Source organism: Alosa pseudoharengus, unplaced genomic scaffold (assembly GCF_046254945.1).
Source record: "Alosa pseudoharengus isolate Yale_2024_CS ecotype anadromous, Long Island Sound unplaced genomic scaffold, YU_APseudo_1.1 YU_APseudo_1.1_scf_5, whole genome shotgun sequence".
Taxonomy (NCBI): Eukaryota; Metazoa; Chordata; class Actinopteri; order Clupeiformes; family Clupeidae; genus Alosa; species Alosa pseudoharengus.
Window position 1 is genome coordinate 30584191 of NW_027468837.1, and position 23108 is coordinate 30607298.

Consider the following 23108-nt stretch of genomic DNA (forward strand, 5'->3'; position numbering starts at 1 on the left):
AGCTCATGGTAACTCAGACATAATTTTGTATTTAAGTAACACTGAAGAAAGATGTATTTTATCATTCAGTCAGCATTCATTTAATTCTGGGAAATTCAGGGTAGACCTCATGTTCAATGATGCTGATATATTTTCAACGATCCTAACAAAATAAAATATTTGAAAATGTTTTAAATATAAAGGAAGACATTGAATGGGGCAAATATTATTTAGCTCTTAATGTTATCCATTTAGCGTGCCCTACTGTTTCACTGTTTGATGTGCCATTTTGTTCTAAGACTGGGTTATCCTCTGAATGTGAACAGCTTAAAAAACCAGACAGACTTATCGGATGGACTAATAATTGTGCGGTCATACCCATGTTTGATTCAACTGACCTCAATTGCCAAGAATTCCCTGCATATGTGCTTCACATTTACAAGTACATTTATTAATTGCGCAGATGCTTTTATCCGAAGGCACTTAAAGAATAAGAATTAACAATCAAGCTACAATGCAAAGGAGACCTTGAGTAACAATAAATACTACCACAATAAATACCACTACCAGAGGATGAGAGGTGCAGAAGTTTAAGTACTAATCAAAGTGTAGTTGATGGAGGTATTGGTAGAGGAAGGAGGAGGTAGAAGGAAGGAAGAAAAGAAGTGCATAATAAGTGCATGTTAGGTGTGTTAGCTTGTTAGATGTGTTGCAATAGTTTGAACTACCTCCCAATATATGGCCAGGCAATATATGTCATGGCATTAGAAACAGGTTTTTAATGGTCCATTGCTGTTCAAATCTCTATAATCTTTACATGAGCAGGTCAACATGTGTACAATCTTGTTTTGTTTGCCTAAATCCTCTCAATGTTGCAGTCTGACTGAGACTGAGGAAATATCATGCCCAGTATCTATCTGAATTTCAATTGGACAACTTCCTTGCCTTGTGTTTCTTATTAAGATAGTTAATAACAGATTAGAAATAATAATGGATTAAAAGTAATCCAGTATTTGCTCTACATAAGAATTCACAGCATTTTCATATTTTCACAAAGAATTCACAAAACAATACTTGAGAGGTAATTTTTCATAGTTTTGCATGGCCTTCATTTTGGGGGTAAATCCCTTCGGCACCAGAAAATATTCAATCTCAGATATTGGAGGTCGGCCAGGGGCCTTAACAGGATTACCAAGTTATACTGGACCAGAGGAATGTCTGTGAGCGTGGACAGCTGGCGAGCCAGCCAGGAGGGGCAGACGCATTAATGAATCATTTTTCAGCATGGCTACCCACCTGTCGTAGGCATAGCTGAGGAAGGCCGCCTGTCTATCTGGCATCGGCTCCTGACAAAAAAAAAAGTGTTTCAGACTCAAGCCAGCACGACAACACAAGAGCCTACACCAAAGCCAGGAATGATTAGCCATATTAAGCGCAACATGCAGTACAGAATATGTGCATATATTATACTGTCAGAAAGAGAGTGCACATTAGAGGAGTACAAAGAGGACATTTCAATAAATCATTTAGATAGTTAGGCCAAAACTATGTATGTATGAAAAGGAAATAGAGTGAAATATGATTACAGAATGTTGTAATTGATTACAGAATAACTAATAAGCCGTATTGTACAAAATATGATTTTTAACATTGTCCAACTGAATGGGACAATAAAACACTTCCGTTATGTGTGAGGCGGCACAGTTAGGATCTCAGAGTTTCTGTATGATGCTACAGGGTGACTGCAGGGCTGCTGCTGAGTGGACATTAACATTACCTCCTGAAGAAGCTCTGCTGGCTGCTGGGTGGAGACCAACGCTGGGGCGGGCACAGACCCAGAGCTAACATTGGCACCCTCGGGCGCACCTGGTGCCAGGGCACCAGCAATCAGTGGCGTGGGCGCAGGACTCTCTGGGTGGCAGCGCTGGGATACAGCAGTAGAGGGATCGGCCTCCTGATCGACTCTGACCGGAAGAGACTGGACGAAGGAGGTGGGGACACCAGCGTGGACGGGAGCCAGGAGAGGAGCCTCCTCCTGGGCCGAGGCGCTGCTGCACTCTTGCGGCTGGGGAAGAGGAGGAGGAAGATGATGAAGAGGAAGGGGAGGAGGGGAGGGAAGAGTAGGTGCCGCATTAGACTGCCGTGGGGGATATACAGCATCAGCATGACAAATCACATTTGTGTCCCGCCCTGCTGTCTGTGGCACTCCAGAAATGGGCCAAAGCCCAATATGATCATCAGATGAAACTATACATATTGTGAACCGTTGTGGAATGCTAGTGCTTGTAGAACCATGGTGTACAGAGTTCAAAGATATAACAAAAAACTGGTATTGGCAGCGTCTCCATGAATTAAGTGTATTAAAGAATTTTCACAAATGTCATGCCACACCTATACATAAGTGAAAACTCAGCAGTTATGCGTTGGCAGTTTGCAGTTTGGTAGGAGTGCTGGTGCAACATTTACCTGCACTGCTGTCTCAGCCAAACTTTGTTCTTGCTGAGGGAGGGAGGCAGGCTTTAAGCTAGGGACGGGAGCAGATTGGGTGGGGTAGACGATGGGGGGGGCTTCAGGTTGGGGAATGGGAGAGTAAGCTGGTTGCTGGTGCGTAGTGGCCATGGAGGGTGACACCGCCATGGCCAGGAGAGGAATAGGGGGCGCCAACATTTGCTGGGGCATGGAGCTGGGGGTTTGGGGGGTGCCCAGGCCAGAGGGCACGGACTGGGTGGACGCCAGGGGGAGGCAGGGGTGGGCAGGGGCAGGGGAGTAGTAGGGAGAGGGCACGGGGGCAACACTGGTGGGGTAAGCAGACGACAGGGGAGCGGGGGAATAAGACATTGCTTCACATCCAGCTGGTGTGCCCCCTGCTGGTAGCACAGAGTATGCAGAAGGGAACTGAGGAGGTAGATAGAAAAAGGAAAAAAAAAGAATATAATAAAAACCAAAGACAAGTAAATCATATTTAAGTCAGACAACCCTATGCACAAAGAGGACAGAATAATCAATATGAACTGAGGGGGAGAGGATATAAAAGACCTGAGATTCCCATACACAGATACTGTACATACATACATACATATGTATCGGTATGGGTAACATACATACATAGATATAGGTAACATGCATACATACATACATTCATACATACATACATACATACATACATACATAGATATCGGTAACATATATACAAACATATAGGTACTGTAAGTATCGGTAACATATATACAAACATATAGGTACTGTAAGTATACAAACATACAGTTGACATACAGTACATATTAGTGTATGTGGGAGAGAGAGACGGAGAGAGAGACACAGAGAGAGGAGGGGGATTAGAGTAAGCCTCCACACAGACCTGCGTGGTGATCTGCAGGGGCTGGAGAAGGGGCGTGACGTGGGCTGGCTGCTGCGGGGGCAGGGACTGGATGGCGCCCGGCATGGTGGTGGACGTCTGGAGCAGCTGTGCAGGAAAGGGGTGTCCATCTGAGCCAGCCTGCGATAGAGGTGGAGCAGTAGAAAATGGCTAACGAAGCGAGAGAGAGAGGGGGAGAGAGACAGAGAGAGAGTGAGAGAGGGGGGCAGTGAGAGTCAGATAGAGAGAGAGAGAGAGAGTCAGAGAGGGGACGGGCAGAGAGAAAGATAGATAGAAAGAGAGAGATAGAGAGAGAGAGAGGGAGGGAGACCAGGAGAGAGTGAGAGGAAGAGAGAGGTCATTCGTGACACATATAGCACATCACCCTGTACATGACTGTGGACATGAGACTCTTGAAAAATAATCTGAGAATAATAACTCCTCTGAGCAGACGGAGTCTCCCATATAGCCAGGGATTAATAGATGCTGCTACATGTGGGGTTTGGCTTTTGGATTTGGATTTGGTACCACTTGATCAGACAAAACAGAAGGACTGAGCATTAGGCTGACTGCATGCATTTCAGCTGCCTCAGACAAGACTGGGACATGGGGCTGCCCAGTTAAGACATTGCTTTCAGTGTTTGGATTAGTCTGAGGCGGTGGGTCTACCTGGGCCTGGAAAACGGCAGGGTGGAGATAGAGATGGAACTGAGAGAAATAAAAAATAAAAAACACAGGGAAGAAATCAGCCTAAATTAAACCACATATCAACTTCTCTAGCACACAAAGACAGTCTCTAGCTGATTTTTTCCCTTGCTCTATTCTTCTCTCTCTCTCTCTCTCTCTCTCTCTCTCTCTCTCTCTCTCTCTCACACACACACACACACAGTTATAAATACACACTCATGCACACGCACTATTAGCGGGCCAAAAGGGGGCTGAGAGTGTTATGGAAGAGCTAAGCTTCCTGTGCATCACCACGGTGACTCACCTCCTGTGGTAGCTGCTGCGGCGGTGGCTGCTGGCTCAGCTGCACTAGTTGTGCTGGTTGAGAGGGAGGCGGGAAGCTGGGGACACTCTGCTGGCCGTGCGGCATGCTCAGGACGGGAGCGGCCGAAACAGAGGAAGCCAAGGCGACGCTCGGCTGGGAAAGACATCAGACAACTTAGCCACACAGACACGCAAGGCCACACACACAGAAGACCACAGAAGCACTGCTGATTTTCCAATGCTAATCCACAAGGCTATATTAATGATGAGGAAGTGTGAGGAAGTCATTTTATCAATCAAAAAATAAAACACTGTTTCTCCTGGACAAAACGTGTGGTTAAATAGTTTAAAATAGCTATTAGAACATTAGAAAAAGATAACTAAAATAAAATGTAAAACCCTAATTAGTCATTACATTATGCCTGGAAAAAACAAGACCAGGACTTATGTTCTGTACTTGGGATCCACATTGATTTAAAGGAGGAGTCGAGATCTAACGAAGTTTAAAGACATGTGATAGCATTCATTCAACAGTAAGCAGACATCAATGGAGACCAAGCAGCCATTCTGACACTAGAAGCAGAAGAGGAACTACAAATGGAACATTAAAGGAATATTTATCTGCAAACTCGGGTCTAAAACGAACATCAAACAGGAAGGTAATTCTGAGAGCGGATAATATTGTTCGAAGGCCAGCGTCTACGTGGGAGTCATGCTTACACGCCTGTCATCATCATTCAGCATCACAAAAGGCAGGCATTCCTTTCATACTCTTCAGCCTCTCCATCTATGGACAAAGCCCTACGGTGTCTAGACATGATGGCAAAGCAGAGAGGGTGCAGTTGATCCTGGAGAGTAGGACTCTTGTTGAGGTACAAATGACAGGGGAGCAGAAACAAGTGAGTTTGGAGGGAGGCAAGTTGGAGTTTGGAGGGAGGCGAGTTGAACTGCTCTGGCTCAGGTTCAGGCTAAGGTGTCTACAGGAGGATACAGCAGTATCTAGGGGACGTTGGCAGCTTTACAAACAGTACCCCTCCTAGTACCAACAACCTTACCAGGTGCCCTGACATGCCCTGGCCTCTAGGTGGCGACGGAGGGCTGGGCAAAGGTGACGGCTGCCGTGGCGTGACGTGGCCCTGAGGCACGGGCAGCGAGTAGACGGGGCCGTCGGAGGAGCCCTGGGGCCCTGGAGTAGCCCTGGAGTAGATAGGGCTGTCGGCGGAGCTCATCTGCAAGCCTAGCAGCCCTGCCAGCCCTTGACGGGGCAGCATGGGGGAGCTGGTGCGGCGCTGGATGATGTGCTGCAGCTGCTGGTGCAGCAGGGAGAGGTCCGAGCAGTCGCTCAGGCTCCTGGAGCTCGGGAGAGCCGCCCGGGGCAGCGGGGAGGTAGGGGAGGAGGGCAGGGGTGGGCTCTGAGGGGAGAGGGGAGTCCTGGGGGAGACCGGGCAGCTGCGCGCAGCCATGCGGTGCTGCTGGTGCTGCTGGTGGTGGTGGGGGGGGAGAGCGGCCGCAGGGGGGACCAAGTGGGTGCCGTTCGGGGACAACTGAGGGATGGGGGAGAGGAGACCTAGATGCGACGGGCGGCGGCTGCGGAGAGTGCCGTCCACGACGGGCGCCAGCAGCAGGGCCAGGCAGCTGGGGCAGAAGTGAGCGGGAGGCTCTGGCGGCCTGTGAGGACAAGGTGCTGCGCCGCCGCCGCCGCCAGTCTGGGCGGCTGGACCGGCAGGGCAGTACGGGAGCTGGGCCGAGGCTGAGGAGCTAGACTGAGGCTGCAGACTGGGGGCGTTGTGGGAAGGGTCAGACTGGGGCGGGCCGGGGTGCACTCCCACACCGGGGGGAGGGGCCGACAGCTCTCCCATGGAGCGACAGGAGCACCGAGGACTCCGAGGAGGACACAGCTGCATGCTGCTCCTCAGCACGTCAATGATGGAGGTGCTGCCACGTCTGGCACTGTGGTCGTGCCCCTCTGCCCACTGATACGACGACAGGTACTCCTTGATCTGACAAGGAACGCTTGAGTGCCTCTGTTTGCGTCACGTTATGTAGGAGAGAAGGATTATTTCAAAATTGGATGAAGGGTTCTTTCAAATTAGTTTCACAAATGATGCCCAAACATAAAAGGAGGAGAGAATGACAGAATGAATAATGAGAAGGTAAATGGAGGAATATGCTAAACAGCCTTACTGGAGGAGACTGCTGATAGGTCCCCTGATGCAGCTGCAGAGAAGGTTGCTGGTAGGCCCCCTGGTGCAGTTGTGCAGCGGCTTGCTGGTAGACCCCCTGATTGAGCTGTGCAGTAGGCTGTTGTTGTTGTTGTTGTTGTTGGGCCCCCTGTTGCAGCTGTGTGGTCTGCTGCTGTTGGGCCCCTGGGTGCAGCTGCATCATGGGCTCCTGTTGGGCCCCCTGGTGCAGCTGTGTGGTGTGCTGCTGTTGGATCCCTTGTAGTGGTTGAGCAGTCTGCTGCTGGTAGGTCCCTGGCTGCATAGGGGCCCGATACGCCCTCTGGGTAGTGGCGATGGGCTCTGGGAGAGAATGATAGGGGATACTGTGCTGGTGGCTCAACACATCTGAGATGACTGCAGACCCAACACCACTGTCAGCTAGGTAACAAGAGAAGGAAGAGGAAATTAACAAACCAACAAAAAACACAAACAAACAATAAAAAAACAAGCACCATTCTGCACTGCATTCTGCACTGTCACACTGAATACGGACAATAATAATAATAATAATAATAATAATACATTTTATTTATCAGGGCCTTTCAAGTCACCCAATGACACTGTACAATTAAAAGGTTATGGATGGTAAACAGTACATACAGACAGACATTACAAACACAGGGGACATTGTACATTAAAGACAAGATAAAGGACAAAATGGTTGGAACTGCAGGTGAGAGTATATGACCTATCCTGTCATATATCTCCAGGTTAGATCCATTTGTCCTGTTGGCTTTAGTTGGAGGATGTATGGCTGGGCACCCAAGTGAGTGCAGTGTGAACTGTGACAGTGTTTGGATGTGAAATGTTGAAGGTATAATCAAAAGACAACATTCAGCGAATTTTAACTTCTGCGGTGATTCTGAGGTGGTACTTATAGGTGCCAAGGTCAAAATCCGCTATAGTGGTACGTATGGGTGCCATATTGGAAAGGTAAAAATCCGCTACAGTGGTATGTATGGGTGCCATATTGGAAAGGTCAAAATCCGCTACAGTGGTATGTATGGGTGCCATATTGGAAAGGTCAAAATCCTCTATGGTGAGTGCACTGTGGCGACAGGGGAGGAGAGCAGCTGCTGTATCTGCCGGAGAGGTGGTATTTGCAGTCACAATACTAAACACAGGACCTGCACTGGCAGCCCAAAAGGGATCAGTATTCTCAGCCAGACTTTGTACACGCTCATGAAAATATCTTCTACAGGAACATGCTGAGTACTGCTCTCGATCAGTCTCACTCTCATATTACTGTTTGGACTTGTATACATCGGTACTTAGGTATATATATACAATATGTATAGCAATATTTTCAGTTTGAGGGATAGATTCAGAAATATAGGGCCTTATTTTGTTATATGTAAGAATTTTAACAATATGTGTCATTTTATTAACCATTTACACAATTATCAGTGGATTCAGATGTTCATGTTCATGACATACACACTTCCTTTCATGGCTGCTGGTTTGGCAGCTTACTTAACTCACACACTCTCTCTTTCACACACACAGCCATTCACTCACACACACCCACACACACACATACACACACACACACTGCTGGTTTGGCAGCTTACTTAACTCACACATACACACACCCATTCACTCACACACACCCACACACACACACACATACACACACACGCATTGTTTCGTGGCTGCTGGTTTGGCTCCTCACATGTAGCTGTGGTGGCAGAGGCCGGGTCCTGCTCTGACACGGTCTCGTCCGTGTCTGAGGGAGCTGTCGAGGGGGCGGTCTGTGCCGGGCTGGCCCCAGGCACCTGCAGCAGGCTGGCTGCTCCCTCTGCTCCCTTCTCCCCGGACTCCTCCTCAGCAGTGGCTGCCACCGAGATTATCCGCTCACGTCTCCACTTGATCAGGGCCACGCGGTCGCGGATGGACTTCCCCACCACCTTCACGTCACTGTCCAGGAAGAATCCCGATTCCACCTGCCACAAGATGGGGAAGGTCACAAACTACTCCGTCTCCACCCTGATCCATCTATTCTTTTATTCAACTAATTGCAGTTACTAACGACATATCTCGACTCACACTGTGCCACTGTGGCACGTCAAAATCTTCTTTAAACAGCAGGGAGGATTATCTGTTTTCTTGAATCTAAAATTCATGCGACTAGGAATGAATGGGGCAATGGTGATTATCCTTTCAGGAACTAGAATGGGGCTATGGTGATGGGGACCTAAGCCAAAGACTGCTTAAATATTCAGATTGTTCTTCATCTCATGTTTCTTTTTATTGTTCTGTATATCCTATTCAGGATTAAATTCATTCATTACATTTCTGTCTCTTGAGTCTCTCTGGTAGAATTAGAAATGAATGGAACTATGGTGATTCTCCTTTCAGGAACTAGAAATGATTGTGGCTACAGTGATTCTCTTTTCAGGAACTACTGGCACAGGACCAGACTCATGCCCATGTGCACAACAGAACACTGTATCATCTCCTGGGCTTGTCATCGATGATGAGATTATGTTCTCTACGCTTCTAAGCTCTTTTGTTTGAAATACATCCGCACCAAAGTGTCTCATTATGAATAAAAGGTCAGACGCCCCAGTGGGCTGGTAAAAAATTGATCCTCCACAGACCCCTGAAGCTTTTATTCCCTGCTGTCATAAGACCACTGGTGATATTCACATTACATTACATAACACCCAATCAACGACCCACTTCCACAGAATACACCAGTGGACTGTGTGTGCTTTTAATGAGTCATCCATATGCCAACGTTAATCTGTCTTTAATGCCTGAAAACAGGTGAGACAATCTAGTGATGCCAGCTACATAAGGATGAATGCTATTGGATGAGATTTTACTGTGAAAACACAAATGTTGACACATTATCACTGAAAACACTACAATTTCAAGAGCTAAAGATCTTTCTCTGTTGAAGTCATATGCATTTGCATATAATTGCATATAATAATGGTAAAAGTTTTCCTGGACAAGAACTAAAACAAAGATCAAATGACAACTGGTGGACATTTCACAATGTCCATTCTCACCATTTCCTGTGCAACGTCCTCGGGGACTTCTTTTTCTAGGTCAAAGGTGAACTCTATCGCCCCACTGTCCTTGTATTTCCCCTTCAGCTTCTTGGGGTCCTCAACCCACAGCCGCAGCGCAATCGATGACTTTTTCCCATCATCCTCCTCCGCGAGCTCCACTCTGACACCCGTGTCCTCTGCAAAGAAGGCGTGGTTGAGGAGGTCTTTGATGGAGTACCTAGAAAAACGACGACATAAGAGCAGAGGATGTGGGCAGGAGATGGAATAACACTGCACACGGCAACTGCACAACACACAAAACATCAACACCGACAGACCCACACTGTAAATACTGGTGTTACGGTTACAACGCCAAGTGGGTCTGTGAAAATTCCACTGCTCACAGCCCAGTTTATCTTTTACAGCCCAGTTCATCTTAAGCAGATTTCAAAGACTGAAATGAATAAGTACATCAACTACAAACTTCATGTGTACAAACAGACAAACAAACAAACAAACAAACAAACACACAAACAGGAAATAGCCCTAGGTACTCAGTAATGAATGCTTTGACACTGATCTAATTTTAATGGCAGAATGCACACGAGTGCCTAATTTGCCATAGCAACAGAGCATCATGCAGGCGAACAGATTCAAGGCCCCGGGGCACAGACAGCTCTTTTTAACCTCTTTAACCTTTAACCTCTGTTCACCTCTCACCTCTCCTCTCGGTGGTGGCGGATACACTCGCCAATGATCTCCTTGATTTCTGGGACGGCAACCTTGCTGTAGCTGGCCGGTTTCACTCCCTGCGGGGACAAGCGCAGTGACAAGGACGACACAACATGTTGTGAGATATCTCTGTTAGGCTACTTTGCACATGTTGACACAAGCGTACACACACACACACACACACACACACACATCAAGAATGAAACAATCCCTCAGGTTATAGATTGCACATGGTGTCAGAGTTTTTAATGGTTTAAAATGACCAAGCCATGATAATAAAGACTTAAAAGAAAGTGCCTCTTTGGTTTGATGCATGAAAATGCCTTAAAATTCATATTAAGCATGAAACAATCTCTCGATTACAGAAACTCTGCATGCTCTCCATGTTCCAATATGTCACTATAGAAAAAAGCTTTCCCTTGAAAGCATTGCTGAACTAAAGTACACTCTAATTGATTACTGTATTGGTTTTACTTGGTGGCTAGGCTTTCCAAAAATAATATGAGGCTGAGGTAGAAATCACCTATCAACTCTAAAAGAAATCAGATAATGGCTTTGATGCTCTCTGTGGCAGATATATATGTTGAGACTAATTCTGGAATTTATTGATAATTACTGCCACTTGTCTACTTGTGTAGGCCTATTGGTCTAAGCCAGAGAAACAACTTAAAGGTGCACTATGAGTACTTCTGTTCACGTTCAAAGTAAATACCAAACAAAACGGAGCAAGTTCGCCCCTCCCCCCATGTACTAATGGCGCATCGTCATAAAGATACATTTATCTGCTACCAATGGAAAAGATAGCCAGTAGTCACATGTTACATCTAGTTATTAATCACAGGACATTCCATCTTTTTATTAACACAACGGTTATGAAGAAATATGTATATGTAACTGATTGATGTCCATAGGTTTCCATTAACGTCATAGCCAAACAGTCATCTTTCCCCAGACCTTCCCCTAACCTAATCTGAACTAACACACAAACAGTGACGAGCTGGCATAACCTGGACTAACACACAAACAATGACGAGCTGGCCTAAACTGAACTAACACACAAACAGTGACGAGCTGGCCTAAAATGAACTAACACACAAACAGTGACGAGCTGGCCTAAACTGAACTAACACACAAACAGTGACGAGCTGGCCTAACCTGGACTAACACACAGTGACAAGCTGGCCTAAAATGAACTAACACACAAACAGTGACGAGCTGGCCTAAACTGAACTAACACACAAACAATGACGAGCTGGCCTAAACTGAACTAACACACAAACAATGACGAGCTGGCCTAAACTGAACTAACACACAAACAGTGACGAGCTGGCCTAAACTGAACTAACACACAAACAATGATGTGCTGGCCTAAATTGAGCTAACACACAAACAGTGACGAGCTGGCCTAAACTGAACTAACACACAAACAATGATGTGCTGGCCTAAACTCAACTAACACACAAACAGTGACGAGCTGGCCTAAACTGAACTAACACACAAACAATGATGTGCTGGCCTAAATTGAGCTAACGCACAAACAGTGACGAGCTGGTTGGGTTGCTCGTCTGGTATACTCACACTGGTCACTTTGCGGTAGATCTGTGCAGCATTCTGGCACTCAGAGTACGGGTATTCGGATGTGGCCATCTCTAGCATGCACATCCCAAAGGCATACACATCCACAGCCTCATCATAGTGCTCCTCATACATCTCAGGAGCCATGAACTCAGGAGTACCTGAGATACGTGCACAAAGGAACAGACAAATCAAGTCATTATAATACTGAAGAGATAACTCAGACTGCATTAAAGATGCTATATGTAAGAACAACCACTAGCGTTGGCATTGCAGTCCAAAATCCAAACATTTTAAGGCTGATCTGGCAATCCAAAGGTTGAAATGCTACTAGCTGTGCAATTGGTGAATTGGTGGAGGGTGGCGCGGCAGGCCAAAACACAAACTCAACACAAAGTTTGAATTGTGAATATCCTGGCTGCACCATTGTTGTCAGTTAAGCCAGTATTTAAAAATAACATGTTTCTTTAATCTCTGATGACATATTATGGTCATTTTATGATTTATTACAAATGTCTTACAACATATATAATGTGCAATATTGTGCATTTGAGGTAGTGTTCAGGCACCAAACTTTTATTTTAACAAGCAATAAAAACACAATAACATTAGTCAATAATAGGAAAGAGTGTGTATAGGCATATGAGGGTTTATCGCCAAAACCAGTAGAACGGGCTGCAACTGAACCATGTGGAAAAATCTGAGCAGTTTCCTCACTTTAGAGACGTCCAAGCAGCACTGCCAGATAGCTGCTTTCACTTGCAGTTATTCTTTGATCAGGGTGGCTTTACTCTGCACACTGCTCTCTGTTATTTCAACATTTTTACTCTGCTATTTCTGCAGAATATTGTGACTATCCATTTATAATAGGCATATTTACTTCAAAGTGACATAAAACATAAATCACAAACTCAAGCATAGAACAACTATCTGAGAGTCTCATTTTGACAACATGTTTACTATTAATGATTTCTCCCACCAAGGAAATCACCATTTCATGTAATGTGTTGGCAAAAAATTACTGTGAGTCTGTGCAGGAGAGAACAGTCTTCCTCACCAATGACGCTCTTGGCAAACGAAGCTCTCTTGAGCGTGGCCAGACCAAGATCCCCAATCTTCACCGAGCCAGTGGGCCCGGTGATGAAGATGTTGTCACACTTGAGGTCCCTGTGGATGATGGGAGGGCCCCTCGTGTGGAGGAAGTGGAGGCCCTTGAGGATCTGCCTGCACCAGCTCCTCAGCACTTTGGGCTTCATGACCTTGAACCGCTTCAGATAGCTACAGAAAACAGCAGAACAACACTTCAAACAGCATCAGCCACCTTCAAAACATCAAAGAGATGAATTTGACACCATTCTTGCATAAACCGTGCAGTTTCCCTTTTCATGCATATTATTGTATCATGTGTTTCTTATGTAGTCAAACTTGCAGAGTTTCTTAATGTTTCATTGCTCTTTTATTAAATAATCTGGAACTGCCGATAAATGCAAAAAATATAGGAACGCTCGAATGTTGACACTCACGTCTTTAGTGTTCCTGAGGTCATGAGCTCTGTCACAAGGACAATGCACTTCTTCCCTTTAACAGGACACTCCCAAAAGTCATAGAATCGCACGATGTTGGGGTGCTGCAGTCCCTTGAGCATCTCCGCTTCCTCTTTGAATCTTTGTCTCTCTGCTTTGGACAGCTTGCGATCCTAAAGGAGATGCCAAAATGCACTGAATACACACACGCAAACAGTAAGACTCCTGATATGTGACTGATCATGATTTCATATCAACAGGGGATCTATTGCTCTGAATATTACCCAGTTTCCCAGAATGTCATTATTGAGGTCCTCCAGGACTTCCACCCCCAAGTAGTCTAGGGTCAGTGCAATTTGTTCATTCATTCATTTCACACTGTATGCAATTCCTTTCAGTCCCGAAACCTTAAATTTAATAAGAATTTTAAATTGCTTTAATGCTTTCTTCTCCTCTAATCTAGTTTCAGTGTGATTTGGACGAGACAGAGGAAGCTGTCAAAGAAAGTAGTTGGTTCAGTGTTAACACACGGAATTCAAATGGAAACATTTATCACCTCCATCTACTGGAACTGGCAAATATTCTAGAAATAGACTAAACAAGAAGCAGGTGTGCTCCAACTAAATTTGGGATGTGAACAAAGATCAGTTGTGATAGTCAAGCACATAGCCTTTTTACTGGATGCATTGCGGGTCTAAGCCATCTTGATATACTAAACAAAACAGTTGATTAGTCAACACAATAAAAAAAAAGCCATAATCAAACACACTGTGAAAAACTATGTCATTAGTGCACACATTTGTCACCGCAGCTACCGAAACTTTGGTAAAAGCCACCATCAACACACCAGACATTCTGCTCATAGCTGTAAGGGGGATATACATGTCAATCATAATATTTTCATCGAGGGGAATATAGGGACTCAAGACAGCTATGCTGTTGGTTTGTGTATGCAACATAAGTGTTTTCAGACAAAATGTCCAAGTAAAGTCACAGCAGATGTCAAAGGCACAGTCAGTGGATGCTATGGACACAATATGCTGCAGACTTGCAGAACCCATAGCTGCACATAATAATAATAATAATAATAATAATAATAATAATAATAATACATTTTATTTGTTACACAGCGCCTTTCAAAGCACCCAAGGTCGCTTTACAGAGTAAACAACATACAGCAGGTATGAAGACTATCACTGGTAAAGGCTGAGAGGAACCTCTATCATAATGCTATGTTTTTTTTTTTAAATAAACTTTTTAAAAACATATATAATCTTTATAATTTGTAACTTGTCAAGTCCTTTTATTTATAACTTAAAATATAGCAGATGAAAGCACACTGGGTCAACTGCCGTTGTTTTTCCTGCACAGATATAACTTTGTCAAACAAATCTAAGACAATTCATCTTGGTTATGATTAAAGCAGCACTATGTTGACCTAGTATTAATCTTTGTGATATGTTTTATGGATATAGCTAGTTTTTTTATAACATCGTCAAATTATAAATTATAATCTTGCAAGTCTGTTAGATTTGATTTGTTTTGTTAGATTAGTTAGATTAGATTCAACTTTACTGTCATATTGCAAGTCTGTTGGCTTGTTAGCCCTTTAGTTTTAGACAACTCTGTTTTAAACTCTGGATTTATTACTGTATTAGCAAACCCATCGGAGGACGCATCCTACTCTCACTGATGTAGCAGTTATAGCGGAGTTGGTACTTGCTAATACAGAAGCAGTAGAGGCATTTACTTATTTCACAGAGCATGACAAAATTGAAAATAAATTATTTCAAATAATCTAATCACTAAGTGATTTGATTTAATTAATTTAACTGTTTTAATGAGTTGATTCCATGTATTTTTCCATGTTATTTCACATTTTAAGGACCAAGTATACAATGAAAATATAATTGGCAAAGATGTAGCCTACTGTTTCAATGAGCATCAAGCAATGCTAGCTTAAAAAGGGATAAATGCCACTAAGGTGAGATCTAAAATGAATGGACAGAGACACATGCTGCTCTTCTGGTTGGTCTAGCAAGTTATACCAGAGGGCGCTACCGATACCTCTCAGGAGGTGTGATCAGATGGTCACCACTCTCCTCCTGGAGGTGACTGGGTTTCTTTGGATCAATACCTTGGCCCCCGTGCCCATACTGCTGTTGTATAAATACAATGTGCTGACGGAGGGAGCTTTTTGCATCTACCCTGACCCCAGCAACGGCCACACCCCGCTGCCGCGTCATTGGCCTGGAGCAAACGGCATGATGTTTCAAACTAAAAAAAGACTTGAGACAAGAAACCCATGTCCTGCGGGAACATGTGTCACGGGATGACATGCCACATCTTGCTTTCTCCTGAACTAAATCACACACAATCCAATGGTCTGTCCCGACTCCTGCCCCAGAACACACACACAGAGAAAGAGAGACACAAACACCACACACACACACAATCCAATGGTCTGTGCCGACTCCTGCCCCAGAACACACACACACACACACACACACAGAGAGAGAGAGACACACACACCACACACACATACACAATCCAATGGTCTGTCCCGACTCCTGCCCCAGCACACGGTGACCAGGAGCCACATTACTCAGCTCGGCCAGACACGCCGCCTCACATAACCTCCGCCGCTGGCACCGACACAAATCTGACAAATCCATATAAACGGCACACAGAGAGAGTGTGTAAGCTATGTCTGCACTCAGCATAGATAGATAGATAGATAGATAACCCATAATTACAACAATGAGTACACAAAAATAAAATACGCTACAGATGTGTATAGTCTTCCATCTACCTATCTTAAGATCAAACTCATAGGCTTTCTTAAAGATATCTGATTCTTTGTCTCAGTGCAATTTAACAATCATTCACTGGCACAGGGTGGAGGTGCAGCCTCTGCACAGATAATTCCCCCTCCCTTTCAGCCCAATGCGACTGTTTCAGAGGAGCATCATCGTGCCCAGGGAACAGGCCTCTAGCCAAATAACGCAAAAAAGTCTGAGGGACGGCAGGAGCTGAAGCAGCAACCATGGAGACTGGTGCATTCATTAGCTCAGCGCAGCACAGCGTCCATACTGACAGGGTGGACGGATGGAGCCGGGTGGGAGCCCCGGCGTCTGTAATCGCCGTCTGTAATCTGTCAGACTAGGATTTCCTTTTTTACTGTAATACTTATCCACGCTTCCATTCCAAAAGGAAACCAGTGTAACATGAGGACAAGCCGCATCCAGTCAATAGCAAGAAGAAACTGAGCCAGCCTTATCCTTAAACGACCCCAACTCTCCCGGGGAGCATCTGTGAGTGTGTGCACGTGCTCGTCTCTCCCTCCCTCTCTTTCTCTCTCTCCCTCCCTCTCTTTCTTTCTCTCTCCTCTCTCTCTTCCTCTCGCGCGCTCCTCGTTGCAGATTTAGGAGGCTGCGTCAGCAGTCCCTCCACCCTACCCCGCCCCGCCCAGACAGACCTACACAGAGGCTGTATGTAGAGTGCAATCATTCACACCCAGCTCAGATCCACCATCACAGACAACTGCCGCAGATCATGAAGAAGCCACATTCTCATTTAGAAGCCTGATTTACCACACAATTTATATATGTTGGGTTCTCAGAGATTTCTGCATAAATCTATCCGTTGCATGTCTCTCAATACACTGCTAAGGTTTGCACAGTTACATTACAAACCACGAGCAGGCTGTTGAGCCTTGTGCAGTTCCCATTCTCCACCCCCCCCCCCAACCCCTCCCCACACACACACACACACCCACACACACACACACACACACACACACACACACACACACCAAAGGGCAAGGCCTTGTCTACTGTACATAGCAACCGGTATTGCCAAGTCATCAGACTGACTTCATCATCACCTCCATTTCAGAGGCGCGCGGAGGCTGTGGATCCGTACTGTAGGGCTCCAGGAGGGAGGAGGGGGTGGAAGCTGAGCGCGCGGCGAGGAAGCCGTTAGCAACCACATTTACACGACAAGAGGAGTACACAGACTCAGGAGCCACTCTATCTCTGGATGCAGTGTGAAGCAGAACAGAAACAAACCATCTGGCAGCTGTGCAAATGAAATTCAAATAAGACCCCCCAAAAAAATTATAATAAACTCACAGTATGACAAAATAGCACACCGAAACTGATTCTGTGAATGACTGTCTCAGCTTCTTACCAGAGTAAAGTACATAAGCAAATAATTATTACATTAGTACATCATTTCCCATTATATGACACAGTATTTTCCCATCACAAAGCATTTTACACCGTGACTCAAACAAATCACCTTTCCAGTCCCCACATTATCTATTCATAATATCTAATGTATAATGCTAAAACTGTGAGACAATGACTATAATTGTTTCCCTTTGTCTCTGTGTGTGATAGATAGAGATTGAATATGAAAGAGTGAAAAAAAGGTGTACTGAGGAATCTGCCCGACATCTGGAGCCCTTCTCCCACTCAGCGGCACGCTTCCACTCTGGGCCAAGTGGGGAGAGCGCTGATCTCACACCAGCAGAGACCTGCTCCTCCCTGGGGACAAGGGACAGGCAGCCTGGGCGTCAGGTGCTCCATCAGTCCTGACACCAGCACTCCTCCCCCACTCAAAAAACTGCAGCATCCACCCTAATCCCAGAATCTAAAGATCAACCCCCAGTTTTCAGCCTCAGATTCCTGTGACCTTGCCTTTTCTGACTGACTGACATTCCTGATGTTTACGTAGAATTTATCTCTACTGTATTCTGCTATGTATACTTTATTTTTAGTCCAGATTCTGGATATTTTTATTGGAGGTGCTTAGTGATTCTTGATTATCTCTGTGGACACGCTGTCTTTAATCTGAAGTCTAGACTATGATTTCCTTGATGTCTAGTCACAAAAGCCCAAACTGATTGACAGTACTGTCCTGCATTAAGCTTTATCAAGTGCTGTTTGATAACCTCTTTGTATTGTTGCTTTCATCTGCAACATTCATTCCCTGAACAAGATTTGAGTATGCACTATGAAGATGAATTTTCATTCAACATTCCTTGAAAAACAATGATCACTTGTATGACTATTCTGGACGGCGTTCACCACAGACACAGACCAGACCAGTGTCACAGACCAGACACAGACCAGAGTAACAGACCAGACCAGTGTCACAAACCAGACACAGACGCAGATCAGTGTCACAGACCAGACACAGACGCAGACGAGTGTCCTTATTAAATGGTCACTCCAGTGCTTTTCTATTCCAGTCCTGCCTACTGGAAGGTGTAGCACTCATTACGAGCCCTGAATGCTGTTGAGGCCACCCAACCTCTGATCAGCAAAAAACGGGAGTGGTCTTTGGACTCAGCAAGTACACCATCAGCTCTTTGTGTTGTATCCAAAACACCTCAGGCAGCTGCACAAGTGTCACAACTGGTTGAAATTATCCTGAAATAAGGACCTCACATTCTGCCTGCTGAATTATTAAATGAGAAACCGATATTCATTACCCATATCAAATCCTGCTTCATGCCCATGCTTGATTAAAAACATAGCTACTTCCTCAATATCTTTCTTCATACATACACATAGCAAGACTCTTAGGTTGTGAGATTTCCAGATGTAAGCCTTGTGTCAACGGGATGTATGTTGTAACCTAATATCATTTAGTTTCCTCTACTCTCCTAGGCTACATTCAATTAGCACTGGAACATATGGCAACACAGACTGCACTGATGATAAACTACATCTAGTCATCTTAGTCATATACCACTTTAACCGGGTATGGGTACAAGGGAATGTAATTGCCACATTTATCAAAATTAAAGTGTAGATATTTATCATGCTGTGAAAACACTATTGCATGGACAGTAGCACCGGTACCCCTCCCCCTCCTTTAGCCACACTAAGCATGAGCCACACACCCTGCACATTTCTCTAGGGAATGCTGGAACAACACCAAGCCAGAGTGCAACAGCAACAACCCTGCCTCGGCTAAGATGCATGGCTCACTCCTCTGCTTTACCCTGCCCTAACCTGGACCCCCCGAAAAGGGCGAGGCTATTATTCTTTGCCAGTTATAAGGTCATATCTGATGCTCAACTAAACTCCTCATAAAAAACAACTGAGAATGAGAGAGCCCTGACCAGTAAGGGTCTCCTTGGTATAACCAGCATGTAATAGCTATTGCATAGGAACAACCGGCATACTTCCTGTGTGGAACCAGACAACTAGTTTGGAAAGTTCCGCTCAGCAATTGTCCTCTGCAAATGTCACCGGTAATATCCTGGTGGAGGCATGGTACTAAAGCTCATGTCCGGTTGATGATTCCTTCCTTAAAGGAAAATCCGGCGATTTTTCACCATGATTTTAAAGATGCCCCCAGAGTATAGCACTGTAGCTGCCTTGTTGCTCTAGCTGCAGCAACTCAGCTAGATATCATTTTGTAAAGACAGTACTCAGTGACCTCCAGAAACGGATATCTATGTGAGAAATGACCGGAATTCTCCTTCAAGAGACCTGACAAAAATACAAATAATATCAGCCTAGTACTGCTTTACTGGCATGTCATTTGGGGTTGTCATGGATACTACAGATGAGCCATAAGGCAGATGTTTGTGTTTTTGAGTGAACAGATCGCAGCTTGATGGACACAAACCATGCTGCTCGTCTCCGCATCCTGAAGTAAAAATACCCTCAGCTCTCAGACACGGTTGGACAGAAGCCACACCGCTCCCCCATCTCATCTGTAAGAGCAGCGTCTGATTGGTCGGCGACTGTGAGTGGTGTTTGGGATGCTGAGTCTTATTGGCTCGTGTTCGACCACTGTCCTGATCTGATCGTGGTGGCCCAGACCCTCAGGGGAACACATTGGGTCAGGCGAGGAAATCAGCAGCATCAACCACACAAAAAGAAATCTGATGCAATGGCTCCATCTTTTAGTTCTACTCTCCTTAAGCTTGAATTTGGTGGACTCGGGTTTCAGAGACCTTTCATGTGATCTCATCTCCTCTGAAGGGTAACTGAAGAACTGTCACTGCAGAGACTGTGGTGCATGCTTGTTTCATTAGGAGGCCTCAGACACACACACACACACACACACACACACACACACACACACACACACACACACACACACACATACATAATTGATCAAACCTAAGTGGCACATTCCGGATGTATTTGAACTGATCAGAGTTGAATTATGTCTGAGTAGAAACCTGGAAGCAAACAAATTAAGCACAGACATTGCTGTATGATATTTGGATGTTACTCTCTTGTTGTCTGCCAAATGAATACATGTAAATGTAATGTAAATATCCCTGCCTGATTCACATGTTTAAATAGATTGGACAAATCCACATTGAGGATAAAAGCAGCTCAGACATCTTACAAACTTCGTAATAAGATAGCTTCAAGGTTATAAATTGTAGCCTACAATAAATTTACATAGTAGGTTGGTGAAGTTGCAATGTGATGCTGAATATCATTTTCGCTTTTTGCCTTTTTAGAAATGTTGTTCTTCAGTTACACAGTTACCATGATATATTGTAGATAATTTTCTGGCAATGTAGTGAGCCTCACAGGAGCACTAAACTGTAATACCACATCATTGTGGTGGGCAACGTCTCAAGCTAGTTTCATATTGTGAGACACTTTGTGATTCCCACTCCTGAACATTATGATTGTACAAATAGGTATGTTCTTTTAATGATTAGCAGGCTATTACAAAGGAGTTACTTACCTGAAGTTCACACCACGCCACTTCAACCCATGTTTCTGTGTCTAGGCCCTTGTAAACAGTTTTAAAGGAACCCCGTCCCAGCTCTATGTCAAACTTGAGAAACCTTCCGCCAGGTGATGTAGAGACGGCTTTCATCTCGGCTTCCTCCTCATTTTCATCGCTTCCCGCTTTCCCAGTTGTTCTGAGCTGTTCTGGGGATGCAGTTTCCGTCTTCTGCTCCGCTGGAGCCTTGTCTTTATCATCCTCCGCACTGGTACTTTCTGTAGCGCTGCCTCTCTGTCCCACCTGACTTTCGGTGCTCGAGCTTTCATGAAAGCCAACGCGTGCAACTCTAGTCCTATCCACAATGGTGCGTAAGTGAACGCTGACGATCGGACTGCTGGTATCACATTCTGACGCATCAAAGGCTTGATCCTCTGATTCGGAGAACCACAAACTCCTCCGTATGAACCTCTGGCGGACCAGTCCACGGTAATCCGATAAGGGATACGCACTGGGATCACTTGCCCCCTGTACTCGAAGCGCTGCGCCAGGGTCCATGTTGACATTGCAATCATCACCGTTCACGTAAACAGAGCGCGAGTTCATGTCAGAGTCTAGGTTGGGAACAGAGGAGAATGCGCATCCTAGAGGCGGCTCCGAGCCGGACCCTGGCCCTGAATCCATCTCATGTAAATTTTTAAATACTTATCTATGACACTCAATGACTGCTTTTATCATGGTTCGTCCTGAGCCGGAAGAATGGAGGATATCTGCTATGTCCGTTTGCTCTGACGCAGTTTGGCTTCATTTGCAGGCTATCCTGTCAGCAAATTCACATCAATTAACCTGCTGTGTTTTTCATTCCAAAGCAGCATCAGCGACAAAAACGACGGGCGACGTTCATCTCCTTCCAATTGGCCTACAATTCCACACAGCAGCTAATATGACCGCGCAGTACTGTTGCGCCAACATCTTAAAATGACATTTTGGTATATTTTACCAACCATTAGTCCAAGTGACAGGCCTATACTTGACATTTCATTTTTGTAAACATCCAAAGAAATGCCGTCTCTTCCCTCTATTCCCGTGCATGGGCTAGCTTTGCCACAATTGTAGTTGACAGAGGTGGTTACGTCGCTCATTAATCCCTCAGACAGCTCGTCATAAAACTATCAAGTGCGCAGCTGTGACCCGACATAATCTCAGTTGCTAACACGCCTCGCATTCATATAAACCTAGTAATGTCAAAAGAATTCAGAATTCATAACATCATTATTTACCGTACAGTCACCTAAATCCGCATCGCAGAAACTTAGGCACAACCTTTGTGTAGACAAGTACATCTGGCTGATATCCGAGGTTTGGTGCTGAAGCGTGGATAAGATTATTCACTCACTGCGGCAATGCTTCTCCCGGTGAATAAACCGTTGCCGATTCTGACACTAGGCTACCCTGCTAGAAATAGAAAGACTTCTTCTGTTGATATGCTAATTCCTAACGATGACACACGGTCCTGCCATCGTTGTCTTTTTAACACCAGGCCCCACGCCCCTAGCAACAATATGCATCCAATAAAGGCGCACGTTTCAGTGGTACCTTCATCCTCTGAGCCTGGGGTCGTCACGGACCACACCACACGCAGCGTCCCGCCCAGCTCCTGCGTGACGCCAAGGCTGCTGAAGGACGCGCATCAACGTGCAGGACATCCCTGCACAGGAAAGAAGTGTAGCGTCAGGGGAAAGGTAACGGGGAGATGATTGGTTGTCATTTAATCAAAGAGCCTATGACGGTACTCTTCAGAGGAAATAAGACTAAAAAGTGACAGTTACAATACTGGCAAATTTTGATTAAGCAAAAGTCATATAGCATATTTAACAATTTCCAACGGCATGTCCGCTACATAAAATAATTATAGAGATTGTGTTCACGTGGGTGTTAAATATTTCAAGGCATATGCTCTGTATAGGACAGATGAATGATACATGACGGTGCTGTTTTACCCTTCCTTCTGGATGAA

The 23108-nt window shown here is 45.1% G+C and overlaps 1 protein-coding gene across 3 annotated transcripts in view; it reads right to left on the reverse strand.

The window, feature by feature from the left end:
• wnk2 (WNK lysine deficient protein kinase 2) overlaps positions 1 to 22546 on the reverse strand; it is a 37000-nt gene extending 14454 nt beyond the window's left edge. For all 3 annotated transcript variants that reach the window (XM_076267949.1, XM_076267948.1, XM_076267947.1), the window contains exons 1-14: positions 21110 to 22546; positions 13376 to 13548; positions 12910 to 13130; positions 11856 to 12013; positions 10266 to 10354; positions 9564 to 9783; positions 8219 to 8489; positions 6509 to 6924; positions 4326 to 4478; positions 4004 to 4042; positions 3338 to 3505; positions 2446 to 2874; positions 1757 to 2044; positions 1276 to 1325 (exon numbers count right to left, since the gene is read on the reverse strand). In XM_076267949.1, coding sequence (XP_076124064.1) covers positions 1276 to 1325; positions 1757 to 2044; positions 2446 to 2874; positions 3338 to 3505; positions 4004 to 4042; positions 4326 to 4478; positions 6509 to 6924; positions 8219 to 8489; positions 9564 to 9783; positions 10266 to 10354; positions 11856 to 12013; positions 12910 to 13130; positions 13376 to 13548; positions 21110 to 21775 — 3341 coding nt within the window. In that variant the 5' untranslated portion in view covers positions 21776 to 22546. The remainder of the gene's footprint in view (positions 1 to 1275; positions 1326 to 1756; positions 2045 to 2445; positions 2875 to 3337; positions 3506 to 4003; positions 4043 to 4325; positions 4479 to 6508; positions 6925 to 8218; positions 8490 to 9563; positions 9784 to 10265; positions 10355 to 11855; positions 12014 to 12909; positions 13131 to 13375; positions 13549 to 21109) is intronic.
• Between the last annotated feature and the right edge of the window lie 562 nt (positions 22547 to 23108).